Source organism: Orussus abietinus, unplaced genomic scaffold (assembly GCF_000612105.2).
Source record: "Orussus abietinus isolate OABI.00-Male unplaced genomic scaffold, Oabi_2.0 scaffold88, whole genome shotgun sequence".
Lineage (NCBI taxonomy): Eukaryota > Metazoa > Arthropoda > Insecta > Hymenoptera > Orussidae > Orussus > Orussus abietinus.
The window spans coordinates 269,516-293,354 of record NW_019394252.1 but is presented as its reverse complement, the minus strand read 5'-3'; the positions used below and the strand labels follow the sequence as shown (position 1 = coordinate 293,354).

The window sequence follows — 23,839 nt, the reverse complement described above, 5'->3', positions numbered from 1 at the left end:
GGGTAAACCAAGCCGAGGTAACCGATGAGTTAATCCGGTCATGGTCGGGAGTAGATGAGTCTTTATGGCCAATTAAACCGGGAGCCCTGTACTAGTATTCCTTGCTCTCCTTTTTAATTCTCTATTTTGCCTAGAATTTACGGACTTCTATCTATACGACTCGATCTCTAACACGGGCCTTTTAACGCGACAAGAAGGGAAACCGAACCCGGATTTCCGGTTTCCGATCCGCCGTATTTAAGATGGAAAAATGGTGGAATAACCGCGACATCGGTATAGATTAATCGACACGATCATTTTATACCATAATTGTATCGAATACTTTCGTTTACCACATTAAAAGTTGTTCGCCTTTTAATGGGAGCCGGAAGGAAATAGCAAAAATCCTGATATTCTAACTCCTTAACCTCTTACTTCATTTACCTAAATAGATGTAGTCTCTCTTGTTCAACATTTTTGTAGAAGGATGCGCAACGACATTCTGGCGTCTTTTACCATATAAAAACACTTACACCCGAAATTTTATTCAAAAATGACAAACAAAGGAGATAACCTTTGTATGGTAAAATAGCGGAGTTTCTTGTTCCTCGGTATCAACTTTGAACCGCAGTTAGCCGTCTAGTTCAACAGATAGAAGTCTCTGCTAAAATCTTATGGAAAACCGTGCAACATTGAAGACTTCGAAGTAACGACGATGAACGCGTATATATAAACGAGACGTATCGAAGAAGTCACTTTTCCGATTTAAAGGACTTAACGTCCTAAGGTTGGAAACCGCTAACCCCATCTCCATGATCGATCAGTCTCGTTAGGCAGTAGGAGTGATCAGGGGCTGAAATTAATTCGAGCCACCGAGGTTAAGTAGGAGCTCCTAGGCATGTATTCACTTTTTCCCTAAGTTAGCAGCCGTTGATCGACAGATCGTCGATCAGAAGGTTAGGGCCGATTTGCCCCGTCCTCGTTCGGGACCTTCCCTGTTCCCAGGGTTAAACGATGCGCTTAACCTCCCCGGGGATTCCGGGATGCCCATTGGTCGTCTTACGGGAATGGGCCCTACCATAACCTTGCGTGGCCATAATACTGGAACCCGGCGAAACCGGAAACGATTAGTCAGATTACGTGACCGGAGCACCGTTGGCCCGGCCTCGGTAGGTAAGTAAGTCTGCTACGTGCTACCGGTAAGCGCGACGTGCTTCCATACGTGACTCTAGCTCTTTCGTTGATCTAGGTCTGATTTATCCGCAGACGTGGACCTGCTTTCCGACCTTAAGGATGGATCGGGTCTGATTTAAGAGAGTGAGGTTTCTTCGATTGTTTTGCCAGAAAAAATGTATCCTTTTGCATACATCTCGTGTATCAGTTGTTTGGTTACGTTGAATTGAATGTCCAATGTAATTCAAATGTATACTTAATAAGTTCCTTTTAATGATTCCCATGCGATTATCAACATGTTTCCAACCATCGATGCCGCGTATAGTGATATTTTTTAATCGAACTCTTTCTAACGTTTAATGACCAACACAGGAACATTTAGTATTCTCGACAGACACGTAACAACCGCTTTACTTTCGTACGGTTTACTTGGTCACTATTAAACGTAAAGTGAAGTTGAAAAGTTTTATTTTTAATGAATGATGTAACATCGATTTAGCCGATGTGGCTGCGAGGAAGCAAGTATGATATAATGTTCTGAATCTTGTTTTTCTTTTTGTAACCCTACGCCGAGTTTTTCACGATGCCCTCTATGAGTGCCGGATTAGGTGTTATCCAGCGGATTGGATTCTCCTATCCGATTAGAATATTAAGTGGATTACTTGACGAGTAGAACCTCGTGAATCATTCGATTCGATAACCTGACTAGACGACTACTTTCGGATATCCACCAAACCGGATTGAATGACTTTCTGGGAGGTCAATTTGTTGACCATGGCTGAAGAGTTTCGCATGAATAAACTCATTTGTTCCTATAATTATAAGCATATTACAAATCTTCTACAACTTAGGCGGACTAAAATTCTTTTTAGGAGACACGAACAAGCAAAGTTACTATAATTACAAGTGTAATATTTATATTTCGTTTGGAAATAAAGAAGGTCAAAATATGGCATTAATTTGAATTAAACTCTTTCGTCGATACACCCCTTTCCCTAGAAAATATACGATATTTCCCTTTGATCCTTCCGCTGTCCAGTAAAATAACGAACCACCCTCAATCAATTGTTACGATTAAAAAGCACCTGATTTTCAGGTACCTTTTAAAATAGGTACTTTTACTAAAGGTTTTCAGGTACTTCCTAGAGATTATCAGGTACCTTTAAACAGTACCTGATTTTCAGGCGCCCTTTTAAATGTTTCAGGTACCTTCACTAATGGTTCTCAGGCACTTTGTACAGATTTTCTGGTACCTTTAAAAAGTACCTGATTTTCAGACACCCTTAAAATGCTTCAGGTACTTTCACAAATGGTTCTCAGGTACCTTTTAGCGATTTTCAGGTACCTCTAAAAAGTACCTGATTTTTAGGCACCCTTTAAAATGTTTCAGGTACCTTCACTAGAGGTTTTCCAGGTACTTTCTAGAGTTTTTCAGATACCTTTAAAAGTACCTGATGTATATTTCATAAGGTACCTGCAAATCAGGTACATTTTAAAGGTACCAGAAAATCTCTACAAAGTGCCTGAGAACCATTAGTGAAGGTACCTGAAACATTTAAAAGGGCGCCTGAAAATCAGGTACTGTTTAAAGGTACCTGATAAGCTCTGGGGGGTACCTGAAAACCTTTAATAAAGGTACCTGAAACATTTTAAAGGGAGCCTGAAAATCAGGTACTTTTTAAAGGTACCTGAAAATCTCTAAAAAGTACCTGAGAACCTTTAATGAAAGTACCTGAAGCATTTTAAGGGTGTCTGAAAATCAGGTACTTTTTGAAGGTACCTGAAAATCTCTACAAAGTGCCTGAGAACCATTAGTGAAGGTACCTGAAACATTTAAAAGGGGGGCCTGAAAATCAGGTACTATTTAAAGGTACCTGATAAGCTCTGGGGAGTACCTGAAAACCTTTAGTAAAGGTACCTGAAACATTTTAAAGGGCGCCTGAAAATCAGGTACTGTTTAAAGGTACCTGATAAGCTCTGGGGAGTACCTGATAACCTTTAGTAAAGGTACCTGAAACATTTTAAAGGGAGCCTGAAAATCAGGTACTTTTTAAAGGTACCTGAAAATCTATTTTATTTCATCGACGTCGATGAAATTTCTTAACGCCCTTCGTATTCTCTTAACGTAAGAAGCGTTATCGCCGACGCCGCGACGCGTAGGGACGAACGCGCGTCGCGTCATAACGCGTACTACCGGTATGCGCCGCTCGCAAGGCGCACCGCCGGCATGTGCACTACCGGTATGTCGTGCATCCGCGGGCGGGTGGCTGGGGAAGGCCGCGGAATCCGCGGTCTCGCGTGCGGGGAATACCCTTTGCGGATCCGCGCAGGTGCATCCGTGCACGTCCAGGAATCCCCGTGACGCCTCGCCTCGCCGCGGTGGTCGGGCCCCTCGATTTATCTCGCGAAACCGGTGATAGTCCTCCGCAGATGGCGAACCTAATGGCCGCGATCGCGCGAGACTCTCGCCGGGATTTAAGAGACCCCCTCACCCGGAAGGAATTCCCTGCGCGGCCCTACGAGGGAATCGCGTTCGCCTGGAACTCCGAGAACTCGGGCCGCGAGCCGCGGAAGTCCCAGCGAGGAGCTCCTGCACCCGGGCCGAATGCTCCCCCGTGAATGAGACGTCGGGCCCGCCTGGCCACGCGCCATGGAGCGGTTATGGTTGTACGCCGTCGGAGTGACGCCGACCGATTACCATAACCACTCCCTTTTCTGGGTCGCGAGGCGTAACCGCGGCCGATCGGCGCGCCTCCACTCCGCGTACACCGATTAATCGGTTTCCGCGACGATTATTTCCCCCGGCCCGGACTAGACCACGTGCCGCGTCTGCGCATGCGTACTACCGCGGATTTGGAGTTCGGCCCTGATCTAGGTACTAACTGAATAGCCGATACCTATTTGTTCTGTATGGAAAAGACTTCGCCGAATTCGAGGCGCACCAGCGCCAACTACGTATGGGCAGCGATACTAAAGAAGTAACGTGTGCGCCTGTACAAAAGTTTTGACGCATGCGCAAATACTACAATATTAGTTAATGTGCACGTAACTGGGTGGCTTCAAAAAGATCCGCCATTTTGTAGGATATCAGCTATCTAGTTAGTATATAGATCGGTGGAGTTCGATCTTGGACGTAGAACGTAGATGTGGACCTAGCACTATTAATTTGTTAATTAAGTAAGCTGTTATCGAAACCACATCCTTTTGTTTTCTGATTTTCTAATTGCCTCGTTGAAATAGGGGAGACCCAATTAAAGACTTGCGAAGGATGATTTGGCAATGTCAGAGACGCACATTTCTTTAAAGGAAGTAGATAAATATTTCCACGGGAATCAGCTGAAGAGCATTAATTGACCAATCTCTTTGAACCTCGCGGTTCCCAGGAATCGATTAGGCCAGAACAGCTAGTCGAGATACGGAGGCATTAGGGGGAATTGTTTCATCCGGCGATTTCCTCGGCCTCTTCGTAGGTTTCCCATAAAACCCCACACATATGCACATACAAACGACTACTCCTAACTTCAAATACAGGAAATCTTCAGTCCTAGTCCCAAATGGAACATACATTGGAAAATTTATAAAGAAATCTGATTTTAAGATTCGCCAAGATACCCTCCTTGCAAAAAATGCATTACTAAGGAATCAAAACTATACCTACATGATAACCACATGCATTGTTTAGTGTAAAGAGCAGAGGCTACGACCATATCTCGATGATTGCAAGTACTTCTCAGTCAAAATCGAATCGCCATCTCTTTACAGAATCCTAAACAATATATGTCAGTCTCTGATTTAAAAATATTGTTATTTTCTGGCATTGGCATTTCTTTAGCAAGCGATGCATGCATTAACCTATCCGACGACCTAAGTCATAAAACAATGATCTATTTACAATTCAGTCACGATATGATACTATTTATTTTCGATATATTTATTGAATCCATTGGGGGGATGTGAAAATGGCATCGGAGGGGTCCATCGTTCATGAAACTTCTCTCCGAACTGATAGTACCGAATTGTGTCAAACTTTACATCTTGAATATGGAGGCTATAAGGAAGGTCCTGAAACCCGTGAAATTTCATGTTTAATAAAAAGCTTAAACAGTACCTATAAAAACAAATGTTTATACAATTCAAACTTCATGGGTGTCAGGACCTTCCTTTTAGCCTCCATATTGACGTTGTAAACTTTCAAACGATTTGATACACCCAGTTCAGAGAAAAAGTGTTCATAAACGAGACCTCTGTGCCGCCACCCTCGCATCAGCTTAAGGGCAACCGGCAAGAAGGGATTCCGCCATATTGAATTTCCGCGCCATCTCACGCGTCGGTTTTCCGCATTGCAAGGGAAATGGTATTCTTTCCCCACAAAAGGGAGTCGTTTTTCTTCATATCCTCCACGCATCCTCATGCGTGTAAATAAGAGTAGCACGATTCTCGGGACGAGCGGATCTTCCATGTCGGACGCACATAACCTCGGCAATAGAATCTGGAAACAAGATTCGCGTCTTAGGCGCGAGATGCGTGCGATTCGTGAAGTTCCCATAAAGATACCCTCTCTTAAGGGGCTAATATCGAAGACGCAGGCGACCAGGAGATTCGATAAATCGCCGTGTAACCACGACGACTCGCAGGCACGCACGGCCACGCAACGCGCCAATGCGTGTCGTCTGTGCGAGCATTCGTATCTCCGAGGCGGTACGCTTGCATATTAAATTACACTCCTGAGAAGTCTAAGGCTGGCACGCATCAAGTCACCGAGTTGATTAAACGCATCCACTCGGCCGGCACAATGAAACTTATCCGGTCTCTTAGAGCTACAAGAGATCCTCTTACTAACGCTGTACTCGAATAACTATGCAATTAACGCAATTTATTTCAAAGGAACGTGTGAAACTAAAAACTAGTTAAATTCTCTAGGAGGTTAATACGATGCAGAAGTCGTAACAAAAATTTGTACTCATCTAGGAAAAGATTTCGACCTCTCGTATAGAACCTTTGTCGCATTCTTAATCATTTCTTGTGCTAAGGGAAAGATCACTTTTTATTTTCATTTCACAGAAGGGGAGGACAATTGAACGCGTATAATTTTCCTCATCTCGTTCCAGTGCATGGATCTGAGATGCCGTGATTTATAATGATTTTATTCTCTGATTTATTATTCATTCAGCCAAAAGTATGCCTGGACTGGAAACTGAAATTATATTGCCGCGAAACAGTTTTATCGTTAATGCATCTTCCATTTTTATCTAATTATAAATACGTAATACGACCTAATCCTTCTCAGGAACTTCATCACGTTATTGAAACCTGTTCAGCGACGTGGACTTCCTGGGGATATTCCGTATATCTTGACACCTCGTTTTCACTTATTTCTTTAACGCTTAATATTCTGAAAGCTTCCCGAAGGTAATGTTTCGATAATTCCTCATTAAAATCACGTGACGCTTAAAAGAGCTCACATCCGAAACAGTAATTCCATCGGATTAAATGAATTTACATAATTTATGCACCTGCTCTTAAATATGTTAGTAATCATCAATAGTTGGGGTGTATAGTAATTAAATGAAATAATTATTTCATGAATTTGCAATGGCGGATAACATATCCTAATAGCACTGCCACAGACAAGTGTCGGTTGCATATCGAAAATGTGATCTTACAAATTTTTCGAATTTGTATCATCTTCTTCGCGCAATTAACGAGGTAACATTTGATCGTTGACTCTTATAATGCTATAAAATTTAGTGACGACAATAACGCATTATTTAGACATATACCTTCATCCCTATATAAGATACTAACCGCTTATCCATGCTTCGTCCACCTACCACCTCCGTTTACATCTCTTCAAAAAGTAAAAAATCTAAAGTCTTACATGCGTTTAATAGATTTCAACTAAATCTGAAGGTTTAAAAAAAAAACCTAAAATTCCTTCTCCCGCGCAAAATATAACATACTAACCATAAGATATAAGATCCAAGATATAAGAGATAAGATATAAGACCCAAAATATAAGATACTAACTTATCCATGCTTCGTCTAGCTACTACGTTCGTTTGCACCTCTTCAAAAAGTAAATATCGAAAGTCTTACATGCGTTTAATAGATTCTAACTAGATCTGAAGGTATAAAAAGAAAAGCCTAAAATTTCAACTCCTTTTTCACCCCCTTCATAGTTAGCGTTTACGTCTTAAGGAGAAGCCTTTCCCAAAAATTTCGTCAATCCAGATCCAGCGATTTAAGCTAGACATTAATTACTTCTAACTCAATGAGTCAGTCAGATAGGATATTAAGTATCCAGAAGATAACCAGCCTGAAGAATCTTTGAAAAAAATATCCAGGAATTACTCTGCGTAAACTGGTAACGCTAGGCCGGTACTAATAATTAAATTTAGCTGAAAACAATTTCCCAAGACGGCGTGTTTAAATACCTAGGTTTTTTCCAGGGCCGTCGCCGTAAATCTCGTGGGGCACAAAATATATTTGAAATATACACACGTATATATACATATATATACATCGTAGAAATATGATAATTGCGGGCCGACCAAGAACGGTCGGTGCTCAATGTCCACGCGGTATTCCGCGACCCTCGCAGCTATGCCGCTGCGGGATAAATCCGCAGCAGCCGATGCTAATTATTCCAGAGCATGTGGGCAATTTGTCGGACACGGGAACGTATATTTAATCCCGTAGGAGCTGCTTGGCCCCCCGGGTGTTTACACCGGCAAATGCCGCACGCGCTCGCGGGATCCCGAGGAAACGGCTCCGCGACCTGGGGAATTATCCTGGGATTATTACACGGTGCACCTGCGAGTACGGGTTGCCCTCTTCTAGCTTCTCCAGCTTTTCGAATAAACCGATCGGTTGGTTATGGCGATCGAGCGAACGACCTCGCCGAGGTTCAGGGTGAGCCCCTCTTCTCGCTCCCTCTCGCCGGGAAAGGAACTCCGCCCCGGAAATCGCGATCGATCCACCTTTCCGCGATTAAACGCACACGCGGGATGCGAATTTCTCGGGGGAATAACCACCGTGGATGCTGCGGTAACGAGGGAACCCAGAGATCCAGTGATTCAGGTGTCCGTCGACCCCCTGGAATTTACGGGAATCTCTGGAACTCCCTTACCGTTTGGCTTTCTCGGCATGCCGAATAGGATTCTTCGGAATTTCGATTATGTAATTCCAGGCCTTTCCACTTAAACCCTGGGATATGTCTACGCTGAAAGCAAGTTCGATACGCGTGGTTTGAGGAAGATGGTACTTCTCTGAAAACTTCTACTCCCGTGTAATCGATTTTTCTCCCGTAATCCTCAAAAATCGTTAGAGTGTCTGCGATTCATTTTCGGAGCATATTAAGTGAATTATTAGGAGGGGGAAATATTTTGGAAAAAGATAGTTTGGGTTATTAAGAAAAGGAGGGATATACAACAATATCGCTGTTATTCTTCATAGTGTTGACAATGAAGTTGCTTCAATTTGATCGAGTGTCTGCGATTCATTTTCAGAGCATATTAAGTGAATTATTAGGAGGGGGAAATACTTTCAAAACCGATAGTTTAGGTTATTAAGAAAAGGAGGGATATACAAAAATATCGCTGTTATTCTTCATAGTGTTGGCAATGAAATTGCTTCAATTTGATATGGAACATACTACATGGAATAATAATTAATTGTGTTTGCGTTACGTTCCTGACTCATCCTGCATAATGTAAATGATGGTGCACCGTTTGATATTGCCAATTTAAGAACATCTTACATAACAAATATGGAAAATAATACAGTTAACCTTATACCAATCGAAGTGATGATTTGACTGAATTGTTAAATAACGTTCCTTTCCAATGTTTTTTAGCGGAGGGTGCACGCAGTAATAAAAAATATTAAATCTCGCACCGTACATATGTATTCGTAAGTTATTTTACCCCCTCCCGAAAGAATGCCATTTTTAGTTCATCAACTCGGTAAAAGGATCAAACTTGTTCACACGAAGAATGTAATTAAAAACAACATTTTCAATTTTTAAGGAGATACAGAGAAAAGAAGAGAAAGTTAACTCCAAGACAACGAGAAAATACCGAAAAGTACCCCTCGATTACTAGTAATAGTTATTATAAATTGTTACGAAACAGTTACTACATAAGCAATACATATCTTGAAAGATAGAAAATGTATTTCTTATTAAAGTTTATGATTATATTCGTCAGCGTAGCGTGAAAAATTAATTGATTTACAGATCATTTCCTACGTTCCCTTCTCTTTTCTCGTTTCTTTTCTTCCGCATGCATAACTTTCGCTGTCTTTTCCATTCGTTCCACTTGTTCTATTTACGTCGCTTTCATCATTGGACTTTCGATCGAAGCGCCGGTCATCGAATGCTTTCATCTACTGTCATTTCTTCGAGATCCCAATTTTGATAATGACCACACCATTTAATACGCTAAATATGTTGGTTAAATCCCCCCGTGGCACTATCTTTCAGGTAGATGTAACGATAAACAATATTTCGAAGGTCACATATTAATAATATAATAGCATTAATCTTCGAATAATCCATTATTTGATAATCACAATTAAGTTCAAAGTGAGCGTGTGTATATATTCTGAAAGTGCGAACAAAAACGTCGTAAATGAGAACCGAAATATGCCAATGCCAATTAAATTGTAAGGTTAATTGAGCGAAATTAACATTACAATTTATAAACAATGCTCATTTTCCTTAAGCTTAGTTTCACCTCAGCAAGAAACGTTTAGATTAATTTCCTCTAGAAACAAAATGTCTCACTCATTGTCGGAGCTTTCAATATCTGACATTTACAACAATGTCAACCAACACGAAATACAAAGATCACCGACAATAACTGTACAAGTTAAATTACTTCGCATCACAAACTTTTATATGCGATTCCTAAACACCATGTACATGGATTTGATCAACCCGCCGTAACGTAACCACTTTTTTACAGCGTAGAGAGTTATTATCACCGACACTTAAAAAACTCCGAGTAGATATAACAACCAGTCATTTCACGAAGTGACTGATGGCGGTGACCCTCGAGACGGATTGATACCATATATAGATTGATTTTGCGCGTATCGGGACCCACCGATAAAATCCTGATGGCATCGGGACGAGCGATACGTCGTCGAAAATCATTATCCGGTGAATGGAGATATTTTCTCCGAGCCGGGCGTACTTCTCGCAAGTCATACGTGCACATGGCCGGTCCATTTTTTAATGTCAGCCGAAGACCGGCGATGACGGTAGGTGGCTGACAAGGATGACAGTAGAAAGTGCGCCGATGAGAACCGATCGACGCGTCGATATTTCGGTACCGACAGGTCCGAAATATCGATTCGGTATCGACGCGTCCACCCTGGAAATATCGAAACGATTGCGAAATCCGCTCCTAGCGCTTTTCGGATCGATCGAGAGTCAATCGACTCGGCTAGATTTGCGCACATGAAATTTACGCCTATACCCAGGTGTCGAAGGTGTCTCTGCGACCGTTGCGCAATCCAGCCGCGCCTCATCGACTTATGTAATGATTGTTAAATACGTAAGCGAGGGCGTAACGCGCGTAGATATGTTAAGGGGGTTTGAAAATCATTATTTACTCGGGAACATAACCGGCTGACTTTACTAGGTGCGCTGTACTTCAGATTTTTACTGGATTATGAGGTAGGTGCGAGGAAATGACTGGAACGATAAGTAATCCGTGAATGTCTGGACAAGAGGAATGTCTCTAATCGATACATTCCTCCATAAATGTAACAGATCCTAAGTCACGTTTCTAGTCCGTAAGAGAGAATCTCCGAATAATGCCGCAATTATTTCTTTGCGTAACTTTTTCTCACCAGTGAGGGTATTAATTCTCTCTCGACAAGGAACTTTGATTCCCGAACCATCGAAGAGAAAGATGGAGATAACGTCGTCCGATCGACGAGGATCTAATTTTTTTCCATCATCGCAGCTGATGCGCGCAGAACTGTCAGTTACAAGGACAACAAGGATCATCTACTTCTATAATTTAATAAAATATTCCTTTGTATAACTTTTCCTCACCAGTGAGGGTATTAATTCTCTCTCGACAAAGAACTTTGATTCCCGAACCATCGAAGAGAAAGATGGAGATAAATAACGTCGTCCGATCGACAAGGATCTAATTTTTTTCCATCGTCGCAGCTGATGCGTGCAAAACCCTCAGTTGCAAGGACAAGGAGCATCTACATCCATAATTTAATTAATTATTCCTTTGTATAACTTTTCCTCACCAGTGAGGGTATTAATTCTCTCTCGACAAGGAACTTTGATTCCCGAACCATCGAAGAGAAAGATGGAGATAACGTCGTCCGATCGACAAGGATCTAATTTTTTTCCATCGTCGCAGTTGATGCGCGCAGAACCGTCAGTTGCAAGGACAACAAGGAGCATCTACTTCCATAATTTAATCTGCATGTTAAGGGGCCGGCGGTATTTATTCTTCGTCGATGTGTGGCTAAGAACGCTCCGCGGAGTGCGTGCGAGCTTTGGCAATGAGACGAAAACGAGAGCAGCAATGCACCATGGTGGCCTGACACGGCCCACGGGCACATCGCCGATACGGCCTTCGATAGATCGATACGTATCGGAGTCGATGCTCTCGATGTGTCCCGATGGGCGCCCTGGATACCGGTCCAAGCATCGACCGATGGTGCGAAAGACCAAAAGAGCGAGACGGAGTAGAAGAGGTCTTATCACAAATGACTCGCAACCCAGTAACTCCATATTGGAAATAAAAGAAACGACTATTATGAATAACCTAACATAATGACAAACGACAAACTGATTTTCCAGATTCTAAAGAATGAGGGGAATGTTTTGAAAAAAAAAATTCGGAAGTGGAGAAAATCGACGACAAAAGTGGAAATTTGAAACAAAAAGGAAGACACGGGATCGAACCATCGATTTTAAGGAAATTCGGTTCGATAGGAACTTCTTTCGATTTCGAACGACACTTCTGTTGCATCTTTACGGGAAATCAAATGGACATTCCTTGACAATTAACCTAATTATGTCAATTTTTAGTATATTTTTGGTTACCTATTTACATTTTTTAAGGCTCTCATTTCATTATCAATCATTTCGACAGGTTTTAAGAATCACTCGCCACACTGAATGAATATCTTATAATAAATATTTTATAACATCGAACAACGTCGATGTCCTGATTTGATAATATTTTCGTTGGAAGTTTTACTCAGACATGTTCTATTAATTTTATCGCGTATTTGTACCAAATTTATAAAATGAGTCATAATAGTACATAAGTGTATTAATTTTCCCACGCATTTTCACAAAGTTTTAACACGACGTCATCGAGTAATAAGTTCATAGAGAAGTTTGTAACAAATGTATACCAATTCACGTTTAGGACATTAAATCCACAATTTGACTACAATTAAATGTACTAAAAGTGCACGAATTATGTGAATATTTCTAATAGGGTGGTTTATTCTCAGATAAGGGGAGGTAGAAAGGAAGGGAGAAAGAGATACTTCCATTGCCCAGTGTCCGAGGGTAAAACGTCGGGCCTCTAAAAATCATTGCGCAAAATAAGTATCCCCGGATATGAAATTGCCCAGACCCCGAAGTAGAAGTAGAATCGGCGCGAGATTAGAGAAGAGTCCTCGTAAAGGCCGCCGATTGCTCTTCTTATAGGCGAAGTCGCCGGGAAGGCCAGAAGGGGTTTATCCTTGGCCAAGGATCCGAGAGAGCCCGGGGGGATCCGGGGCCGGCTTATGATCTCGCGGAGGCGGAGATGTACCGATGCACTTAGAGATGCACCCGGTGCCCGGTCGGCAGAGATATCGCGCCGGTCAGGAAATCGACTCGTCTTCTCGAGGCGATCGTAAAAGGCCGGCTAACGCTGAACTTTCGATTTCTCGGCCTCCCCTCGGCATCCCCCCGGGGTTAGGTTCCGGGAGATTTATGCAAATCCGCGAGCGCGAGAACGCGGGACCGGGGCCAGTATATTCATGTATGTACGGATCGCCATGGGATCCCATGGGGCAGTCCGTATCCTCTCCCTAAGGAGAGCTACCTTCCACCTTCCACCGGTGGCAGAAGACGGCGGTGGCGGTGGCGGTGGCTTGAAATACGTACAACGTATTTCTGGCTGTAAATCACAGGGTTATGCATAGAGGCAGGCGAGCGGGCTCACTTCCGCCCGACAACGTTCAACATTTCAGCATTATTTTCACCCACGACCGAGCGCGGGTTAAGTCGTGCTCGGGACCAGCCGGAAGAGAGGCCCGCTTTGGGCGTAGATACCTCGAGGAGCCCGACGATATCTCCCTCTTCGATTCCAGCGAGAGGTGCTCCTCGTCCCCGCGAGGCCCGATCGAGTCGTTTACCCGGACATCGGACACGGCAGGTTCTAATGAAAAGTTACGACCAGCCAACGGTACCGCTGATTTTCACTTCAGTGGAAGCTATGTTCGCGGCTGGTCGAGGGCGTCGCAATTATTTTCGCCGGTGCCAGGGTACCGTTGGCATCGAAGCCCTAGGTACACGAGGTACGCGCGGGAATACCTGCCCGGCGCTCCATATTAGCATTAGAAAGAAGGGGAAAAGAGTGGCGCGACAAAGCGCTAGTGGTCGTTTGGTCCAAACCCGCCAGTCGCTGAGGAAACGGCCGTGGGTGTGCTCGCCCACGTGGGAGCGAGCGGGTCCTAACCGCGCACTTACTCCGCATCTGCGGCGCGAGAGCCGCTATAAAGATAGGGCTTTTTCCAAGCCGGTCGGGCCCGAGCGCATAAAGTCAGGGCCGGCGCACCTGATAGACAACCCTAGGTGTGCGGTGATAATGCCTCGGCGGAGGCAGGGGCCTCGAAGTACCCGAAGAAGACCCCGGGAAGGTCTCGCGAAGGTCTCGAGGAGACTCAAGGAGGCCATCTAAGGACGCGGCTCGTTCGCTCGAAGGACGAGTCGAGGGTAGGGAGCGGACGGGCTGGAAAATCCCCCGGGAAAAATGTCAGGGGGGGGAAAAAATCCCGACCGAGAGATCCATTATCCTTTACGAGCGTCCGGCAAACGACGGGCAGCGATTCCTCACAAACGAGGAGGAGGTCGGCCGACGGGGACGACGCTTTAACCCCCGGTCCAGGATTTACGATCGGTCGCTCCGCGGCCGGCGCGACTCGATCTCTAATCGATCGTTCGCTTAACGACGATTTCCCCCGGACGACGGGGACCCCTTTGTCGATAAGGACCCCCTCTTAAGGGGGTCTTATGGTCCAGAGGCCTGGAAAAATCGATATCCTTTTTCAAACGCATTTTCTGATGGCTTAAGGTGGAAAACGTCTACCTACAAGGGGATTTCCTCCAACTGGAAAAGCTATGGAGTCGTAAAGATCTGCAGGAAAGAGCGCCGAGCAATTAACGCGCGTAATAGTTAAATCATAAGTGCGCTATGATATGTTTATCCGCGGTTATGACGTTGGAGATGATTTTTAATCCCAGAGAGGCTTTCTTTCGGCGAGAAGGAATTACCTTTATGGTCCTAATCTGGCTAATTAGTTGTATGTGAATCTATGCGGAAGCATGTTCACTTGATCGGAACTGAAAACTTTGTAAGTGAAACTTTGTTTTTCTCTTAACGTTTTTCATAGTACCGTCTCCGATACCTCGAGTTCTATCGAAACAAATTGGCCCGACATTTCAATACACGTCAGGAAATGTACACTTTTAGCAGATAGAAGAATCCAACGGGTAGTCGAAACTTTTTGGGTTTAATATTTGCAGCACGGGAGCGAGAATAATGTACATTTTCAATTTTTACGCTCTCCGTTGGTGAGCATTCCTCAGATTCTGAATTTAATTTGGCGTAACAAGATCAACCACATTCGTTATCTTAAAAGTAGTGATTTTCGACCCTGGAAAGACGATAAATTAGAAACAGAAAATATTTCTCCGTTTTATTCCCGTGTAAATCAAATGTCATTTTGCGTTAAACATTTTCTTCAGAATGTTCAATGCAAAGATTCTTAACACTAGGTTGACGGGACCCGTCAATTTGACGGAATTCAAACTTCAAAAAGAAATACCGAAAAAACCATAGCATTAATTTTAACCATTTTTGTATCGTAAATTAATCATTTCATCCAAAGAATTTGTACACACAATTATTTTTTCCTAAGCCTTCTAATTATTAAAATCTGTATGTAGTATACCTATCTCTACGAAACCCGTCAAATTGACGGACTAGCTAATTTCATAAACAATCCATATATATATGCTTCGTTGCAGTGAGTGTAAGGCGAAGATGAGAGTGAAAGTTTGCATTGAAAGTGGAGAAATAGAAGGATCTTCGGATAGCGAAGAGGAAAACTTCTTGAAAGGGTGTCGTAGCAAGAAAAGGACGCGCATTCTTTCTAGTTCTGACTCCGAGGATGAGAGGACGAGCATTCCAATCATTTCCGTGATAATTTTTAAAAAAGGACTTTTTACTTATTAATAATTTATTTAAACGTAAAGCCTAGGGTTGTTTAATACAGACTTAATTTGAATAAATCGATTTTTTAAAGAAAATGCGGGTTTTCGTTTACCCGTCAATTTGACGGGTGCTCGTAGAAACAGGTATATAAAAAACGCCCGTAAACCTAGTGTTAATTACAGAATTCCTCATCGCCTAGCGAGAAATCTCGATTAAAGGCGTTGTGTTATTGCGGATGTGTGTAAAATATAACAAGGGAAATAAATATCCACCCTCAATCGGCCTACACCTGAACCATAAATATTTCTCACGCCGTCTGTAAACGATGATCCTTTTTGACCCTGAACGCGCACACCCATAAATATGGAGACTCCAGCCTCCCGGTTTTCGTCCTGAAAATTATCACCAGGACCGTGCTAAATACTCCAGGTATTGTGTCACCGACCGCCTACCGCGAATCGCGTCGGTGGGTGACCGGAGGTGACCAACGGGGACCAGGGGGACCAGGGGGACCAACGTCGACGGGGACACCAACGAGGACCAACCTGAATAATAGGCCGACCGGAGTGCACACCTCAGAGAAGGTCTCCACCTAGACGCGACCACGTGCACGTCGAGTGCAGGCTTGGTTCAAGCCTGTTGCAGATCATGTGCACGCCTATGCACCCTGTCGGCGGTGCAGCGCCTATCGGGGCGATATTAAATTATAATTCGCGGCACGCTCGGCCACGTTACCTCGTACCTTCCTCGACTATTTATAGAGAACGATCCGCGGCATGTATATCAAGCTGGAATTGCCACTTTGGCACAATTCAATAGAATTTGTTGCAAAATTTATTGCTAATTCATTGCTATTTTATTGCACAAGAAAAGAATTCTTTGCTCTTATACTTTTCCGGAAAATGGTGGCGACGTTAGCTTTATATAAAGTCTGCCACAGTAAAAAACAATTATTAAGTAAATGTTCATCGATGAATTATATACCAGAATTTATTGCTAATTAATTGCTCGCAGAAAAATTGAATTTTAATTTTTTTTCCTCACCCCTAAAGGGGTGAATCGCCACCCCTAGTGAAGATCGCAGGACAGAAACATGAAAAACATGGGAGAATCGAAGTATTTCTTCACGTGGGAATTAATCGCTAATTAATGTAGGTTTGAAAATTGTATTTTTACGAAGATATTGGTTCTTCTCGGAGCAATTAATCTCTTTTATATTGAATATATTAAATTTCCGTCAATTCTGTAACTTATGGAACTCCTTGTTCGCGCTCGAGAGCCTCTCGTTGGCTTTCCTACCTCCGTAGGTAAGTTCCTGCAAAGCCGAGGTTCATTGTTGGAAAGCTCCCGCCACCCACTACCATATGTTACTTTCTTTCCGCGGACTCGGGTTAAATCACCGTTCCCTCTCTGCCGCGTACTCGCAACACGTGTAATCGCATTTGCGTCGGTAAGTCCTCGGAAACTCTCGTTGACAAGTACCTACGATCGACTACACCGCCTCCCTAGTAGCATAGAATAATTTCTAAATATTTCATTGTAATCTTTGCTAAACATCTCAAGCGACAGATCTTTCAAGATTTCTTGTAGATTTCATTCGAAAATATCTGAAATATTTGTTGAAAGTCTCAATGACATATTTAGTTTCAATAATTTATACACATATATAGAAATTATATTTTTTGTAATTTATGAACGTGTAATAAAAATACATTTCTTACTTCACGACTATTATCGGACACTTCATTTGGTATCAAGAAACACGAGGAATTTTTCTAATACTTTCGTTCGGCTATTTCATTATGGGAGCAAAACGTGTGATGTTGATTTTAAATATTTTCAAAACGTTTATAATGTATTCGGCAGATAATATTTAAAAAGTACTTGTATTAAAATGAAACGAAATGTTTCGTATATTTGGTAGAGAGATATTATGAATGACACATGGAGGTAATATTATATAAATATTATAGGGATAATATTCTAAAGTAAACGTTTTGCAAATATTTCAAATGTACGATATACGTTAAATATATAGAAAATATAGGAGAAATATTTTGTGCTACTAGGGCTAGGGGAGAGTAAGGGAGCTAAGTCGTCCCGGGACCTCCTCGGAGCCATGTCGAGGAGGCAGACCAGGGTCGGGAATCAATGGCGTGCCGATAATGCCGTCGGAGTCGATCTACGGAGGGACTCTTCGGGGAATCGAGTATTCCGCGAATGGTCGTGACATCATCCCGTGGGGGGGTCTCTAGTCGACGATCACGAAATACTCGAACCTACGCGGAAGCTCCTGCGACACGTCGATCGCCGGGATGCCTCGGAATGATCGATCGACGTTTCGATTCGGCGACCCCTTCGCTTTCCGTCGAATTCCGATTTCGTCCTTTCCATCTTAATCTTTTATGCATTTTTTCCCTCATTATTCCGCTTCAATTTCGATCCACTCCGACTGCTCGCAGAAAAGTATTTAGTTGAAGCGATAACATTTTTCACGATTTAACCATGGAAAATGAATATAATGGATAACCAGCGTACGAGGTTGACGTGGTACAATTCTTTGGTTAATAACTTATGATTGATTACATCGAATATTATGGGACGTCGCGTCAAATATCAAAATAATTTAGCATATTGAGTGTTGAATCAAATATTTTCTAAGGTTAATTATACGATTTAACCCTTTGGCTAGTAAGAGCGCTTAAAGGCGCCCGACGTTTGGTCCAATATTGCCTGCACGGTCAGAGGAATTTCGCCCATATGTCGAAATGGCTCCCTTTACTTAACAAGTAAATGTCTCGATAAGGCGATTTGCACTTGAATGATTTTCGCCAAGCCCCGAGCGACTTTGCCACGAATTCGCAAGGCCCTCCGATCGATCGAATAGCCGTCCATAAATTGATCTCGATTTTTCACTTTTCTTCTAAATTTTTAACGAAAAAAGGCCAACCATCTACACAATTTCATTCAATTTCAATTTCCAATGTGCCATTGCATTAAGATGTTTTACTTTACAAATAAATTCCCGATAAGGCGATTTGCATTTGAATGATTTTCGCCAAGCCCCGTGCGACCTTGCCACGAACTCGCAAGGCCCTCCGACCGATCGGATAGCCGTCGGTGAATTGATCTCGATTTTCTGCTGAGTAAGTCTCAGACGTGGCCGCCATTACGACTGAATGGAACCTCCTCTCCCTCCCCGCAAAAACACCCACACCGTACGAGCGCGACTTATCGGCGATTTATTTTGCGACCTAACAAGCTGCGTCACGCGATTGCACAATGGATATCGCCGATCCTTTCCCTTTTATCGATCGGCCTTTTCGTTGGTACCGACGGCTCGAAAGTTCTGATTAAATCATCACCTACCCTGGCAGACTCCGGACGTCCGCCCCCGCCACGAATTGACGTCGCCAAAGACATCTGAAGGGACTGCTGAGATATCTGGGAGGCGCACTTTTAATTATCAAATTACCTCTTTATCGACGTCTGATATTTTTTAAAATAAATGTATTGTTATATACAACAAGTGCAATATATTGCATAGAGGGTATTTAACCGGTGCCCTTTGATACTTAAAATAATAATATGAAAGTAGAAATTCCAGAAATACTGAACCTTCAAAACAAACTGATGAAAACTTATTTTCTGTACGCACGATTTAGTTAGCAATAAAGAATAATGCATATTTCGCAAAAACGGTAAATTATAAATGTAACGTATAAATATTGAAACGGGGATAATCAGAATGATTTGTAAACCGAAAAGAAAATATCGCTGTGAAATTAGGATTGATAAACGAGGGTTATTTAATTCATATCAGGTATACGAAAAGTCGGCTGTTTCAACGTTGTATCATCTTGCTCTTTTGGCGCCATTTTGATAAGTCAAGGCCATTACTAATATATACATTTTGCATTACATACGCGGGAAGAAAGACATTTTTGTCCTCTTAGCAAAAGACAAAGGACATTGTTGATAAAATTTTCCTTCTGCGGCAGGAAGAACTGCACCCAAAATAGTTTCAGGTGTATCAAATTTAAATATACCCAAAGATCTCTCGGAAAAAAAAAACAATGCTTACCGAATTAGGAAATAAGTATATAGCAACATCCAAAGAAATTGTTACTACTCGATCGAGTAAACGATACAGTATATTGTGGCTAATAAAAAATATTATCACCGTGAATAGAATTCACGTTGTCCCGGTTTCCTCGTTATCCGTACAGAAAAAAAAATCATTTCCGCATGAAAACCTAAAGTCTCCATTTTCAAGTGTTTCATATTCCCGCGAAGCAAGTCAAATTCTTAATTACAACCGGGAATTATTTTCTTGCGTGTATGACGTCCTCACACGAGGTCGTCTCCATGTTAACACATTGCCAGCCGCTATCACGTACGCGTGACTTTTTTTTTTTTCACATAAGCGTGATACGCACGGATGGCAAACTAAAGGCGATGCGAAAAATGTGCGGCCGTCAAAGTGTTAAGGTGATATGAAAGGATCATTCTATACACACGAAACATTAAAATATTTATGCAACTTTTCCCCAAACTGGGTGTACCGAATCATTTGAAACGTCACCACGTGATTATGGAGGCCCTAACTAAGAACGTGATGCTCGTAAAATTTCATTTTTCGCCAGTAAATGTGATTTTGGTTCTAATCTAAGGCAAATAAAAAAGAAATTTCATTTTAATGAAATGTCACGAGTATCCCTAAGGAAACCTTAAGGCCTTCGCGATCAAGTGCTGATCTTTCAAATGATTCGGTACCCTCAGTTTGGAAAAATGCTTTATCAGCATCCCCACCTTTTTGATGTATACAATGACCCTTTCATTTCACCTTAACCAAAAATATGGGCATATTAAAAACTAAAAATACAACTAGTAACTGAAATATTTCGTGTCTCTCACCGGGGTATCCTTCGGGAATGACGATTTCCGGGCCCACCTTGACATCGTGCCTGTACCGATGCATCAACAGCGTCGCGGTCACCCTAAGAGATCTGGGCTGCTGTTTGTAGAGCAAGATCGGCCTTCCTCCGGCACCTTCCACCCTGACGACTCTCGGCAAAGAGAATCTGTCGAGGAACTCCCTAAGGGGCACGAAGCCGCCCCCGGAGCCTGCAGCTTCCGCGGTGGCTTCTCTGGAGCTCGGCAGAGAATCCTCTCCCGTGCCCGTGGCTTCGCCGCTCGAAAGGGTTGAAAATTCTCCGCTAGACGACATCCTGGCTCAGCTACCTCGAACCACGGAACTCGACACCTTGCGAGGAAAACGGAGCCCTCGAAAAAATCCGAAGTATCCGGCCCCCAGAACTCACCCCCTCTTCGGCGCCGCGCGACTCCCTCTACGAGACCCTGGAAAAACTGCGCGACGTCGGATCGATCGATCGATATTTCTCAAGGATTTTCTTATCAAGGCTAAATCCTCAAGAATATCGAATTTGGCTTGTATATCGTGGAAATCTATTCGGTCCCTCCTTCACCCTCGGGGGCTATCTCCCTCTCGTTACGCTCTATACGGTATAAAGTGCAAATACATTTTTTGAATTCTGCCATATGCAAAAACCACGTTAACAATATGGAGAAACGGACGATTTAGATAGTATAGGATTTAAGTTTGCGATGATTGTTGACTGTGGGTAACTTTTCGGCGCACTTTCCTCGGAAGAGTCTTAACCTTCTATTGCATGACTTAAGGACCTCTATTGTTGGGTGAACTATTATCTAGGGTATAGAGAATTGGTCACAATCTACTACACCGTAAGGAAATTTCATCGATTTGATTTGTTCATTCATTTTTTAGGCTTTGCTACACGGTAAGAATCGTTTTAAGGGGGTGTGAAAGTGGCATCTAAAGAGTCAATCGTTCGTGAAACTTTTCTCCGAACTGGGTGTACCGAATCGTTTCAAACTTTTCCACATGAATAAGGAGACCCTAAGGTGGGTCCTGAAAGTCCCGAAATTTCACGTTGCATAGATAATTTTGAAAATATCTGTAAATCAATTTAAAAGAAATTAAAATGATATGAGTTTCTGGACCTTCCTGATACCCTCCGTATTTATATTGTTAAGTTTTAATCTATTCTGTACACCCAATTTGGAGAAAAGTTTCATTAACGGGAACTCACGCCACTTTCCCATCACCTTAATATTGTGAAGAAATATATCGTTTGGTGCCTGATAGCAACGTCGTACAATAAAGAGTTAGAGAGAATTTTTGACGCCTTTTTTACTTTCTTTTCTATCTTGATCCCCCAGAAAAATGCACTGGCATTCGTCGATATCCAAGAGCCGTTTGGCCGATATCCAAAGACTCTTTGACACCACTTTCACATCACCTTAATATCATGAAGAAATATATCGTTTGGTGCCTGATAGCAACGTCATACAATAAAGAGTTAGAAAGAATTTTGGATGCCTTTTTTATTTTCCGTTCTATCTTGATCCCCCAGAAAAATGAACTGACATTCGTCGATATCCAGGACTCCTTGACGCCACTTTCACATCACCTTAATATTATGAAGAAATATATCGTTTGTTGCCTGATAGCAACGTCGTACAATAAAGAGTTAGAAAGAATTTTGGATGCCTTTTTTACTTTCCGTTCTATCTTGATCCCCCGGAAAAAATGCAATGGCATTCGCCGATATCCAAGAGCCGTTGCTTCGGGTGACTTGCACCTGTAACGCCTCTTACAGTCACGCGTTTACGGCGCATTACCGGTGTTGCATACGAATGACGAGAATTAATATTCCGCGTGTGTGAGATATGATGCGTGGCATGTGTGGAGACTTGGCGCATTATCCACGGTCTCGGCCGTGAATACTCATGAGAGGTGGATGAGCAGCCTGGAAGAGAATAGCACCTCTTTTGGTTCCTCGAGCCCGATGGCAATGCACTTCGTTCAGATGTGTTCGCGAAGTTATGCATCCTGTTCATCGTGCCGTGATGTATCGGCCAAAACGTATCGGATTCGATCCTTTCTTCCTGAAGGAACGAATCAAAGGCACTAATGTGCAAACGATTTCCCAGAGCGGGTACTCCACTTTCAATAAACATTAAGAAATACTTATTGACGATGAGGTAACAAATGCTTCGTTTCTCAAGTCACGGAATGTCTAGAAACTCTGCAAACTGTGCCTCGGTAATATTTTTATAATAAAACAGCCTAGGGCGGCATTCCCTTTAATATCAACTTTTGTGGATCCCCGTTCTTACCGTACACGTTTTTATAGAATAAAAATACAATTTAACTCCAATGGAAATACCTAATTAAACGTGGTCATACATTCCGTACAATTTAAATATACAAAGATGTATTAAAATTGCAAATTTGATATGGTACTCTAAATTAGTGTACGAAATGTTAGTAAACGTATGAGAAACTTTAGAATTTTACGTTTTATTTGACATTTTTTTTTTAAATCAGCTGTGCAAAATTGAAAACCATACAAAATGCATCTACGAATGTATTCTTAATTTAGTACATTATTCCACTTTTTCATTAACAATACATCTAGTAGAAAAAAAGAACTAAACAAAGTGTTCGTACAATGCAGGGTAACAGAGTATAAACAAATTAGTTAAGCATACAATATCAGTTTAAAAAAGAACTGTAATAAATTCATGAAATGTATACAGAAATTTTTAATCTTATACGGTATACGAAATGCATAATAGGTACATTCGTACATGCATTTAACGTCCAAGATTTTAATTTTACAAGTAGGTCTAAAATATTCCGATAAAATATCATGAAGTTCGAATTTCATTGAGACATTTACGAACATGCCATCCCGATTCCAATTATGACACCAAATTTTCACTTCTAATACAACAATGTATGTTTAAAATGCGTGAAATTTGCAAACATTTTCACCAGTTTGGATATCTAATTGAATCGTATAGTGGTAAGAGGCGAAGAAGGAACACAAGGTTCCCCGTGAAAGCCCCAGAAGACAAGTTATGAAATCCTCGCATGAAAATAATAAGACATGTCGCCGCACTTGGCCGGTTCTCCGCTGTGCGTTTTATCCGTGACGCCTCGACTTTCCATGCGGCTCGCAAGTGCGCGTACTTAAGTGCACAAAGTACGTATAGGCAAGTACGCACGTACGCGTACTTAACCGCAAGTTCGCATAAGCAAGTACGCGTACTAACCGTACCGAGCACCTACACGCGACCAATGCAATTCTTTTCGACGG

At 42.3% G+C, this 23,839-nt stretch overlaps 1 protein-coding gene across 2 annotated transcripts in view; it reads right to left on the bottom strand.

Annotated features, from left to right (window-relative positions):
• LOC105701901 overlaps positions 1–23,839 on the bottom strand; it is a 90,709-nt gene that overhangs the window by 33,480 nt on the left and 33,390 nt on the right. The window contains exon 3 of one of the 2 annotated variants that reach the window (XM_023433928.1): positions 20,547–20,999. In XM_023433928.1, coding sequence (XP_023289696.1) covers positions 20,547–20,859 — 313 coding nt within the window. In that variant the 5' untranslated portion in view covers positions 20,860–20,999. The remainder of the gene's footprint in view (positions 1–20,546; positions 21,000–23,839) is intronic. The other variant, XM_023433929.1, reaches the window with a different exon arrangement.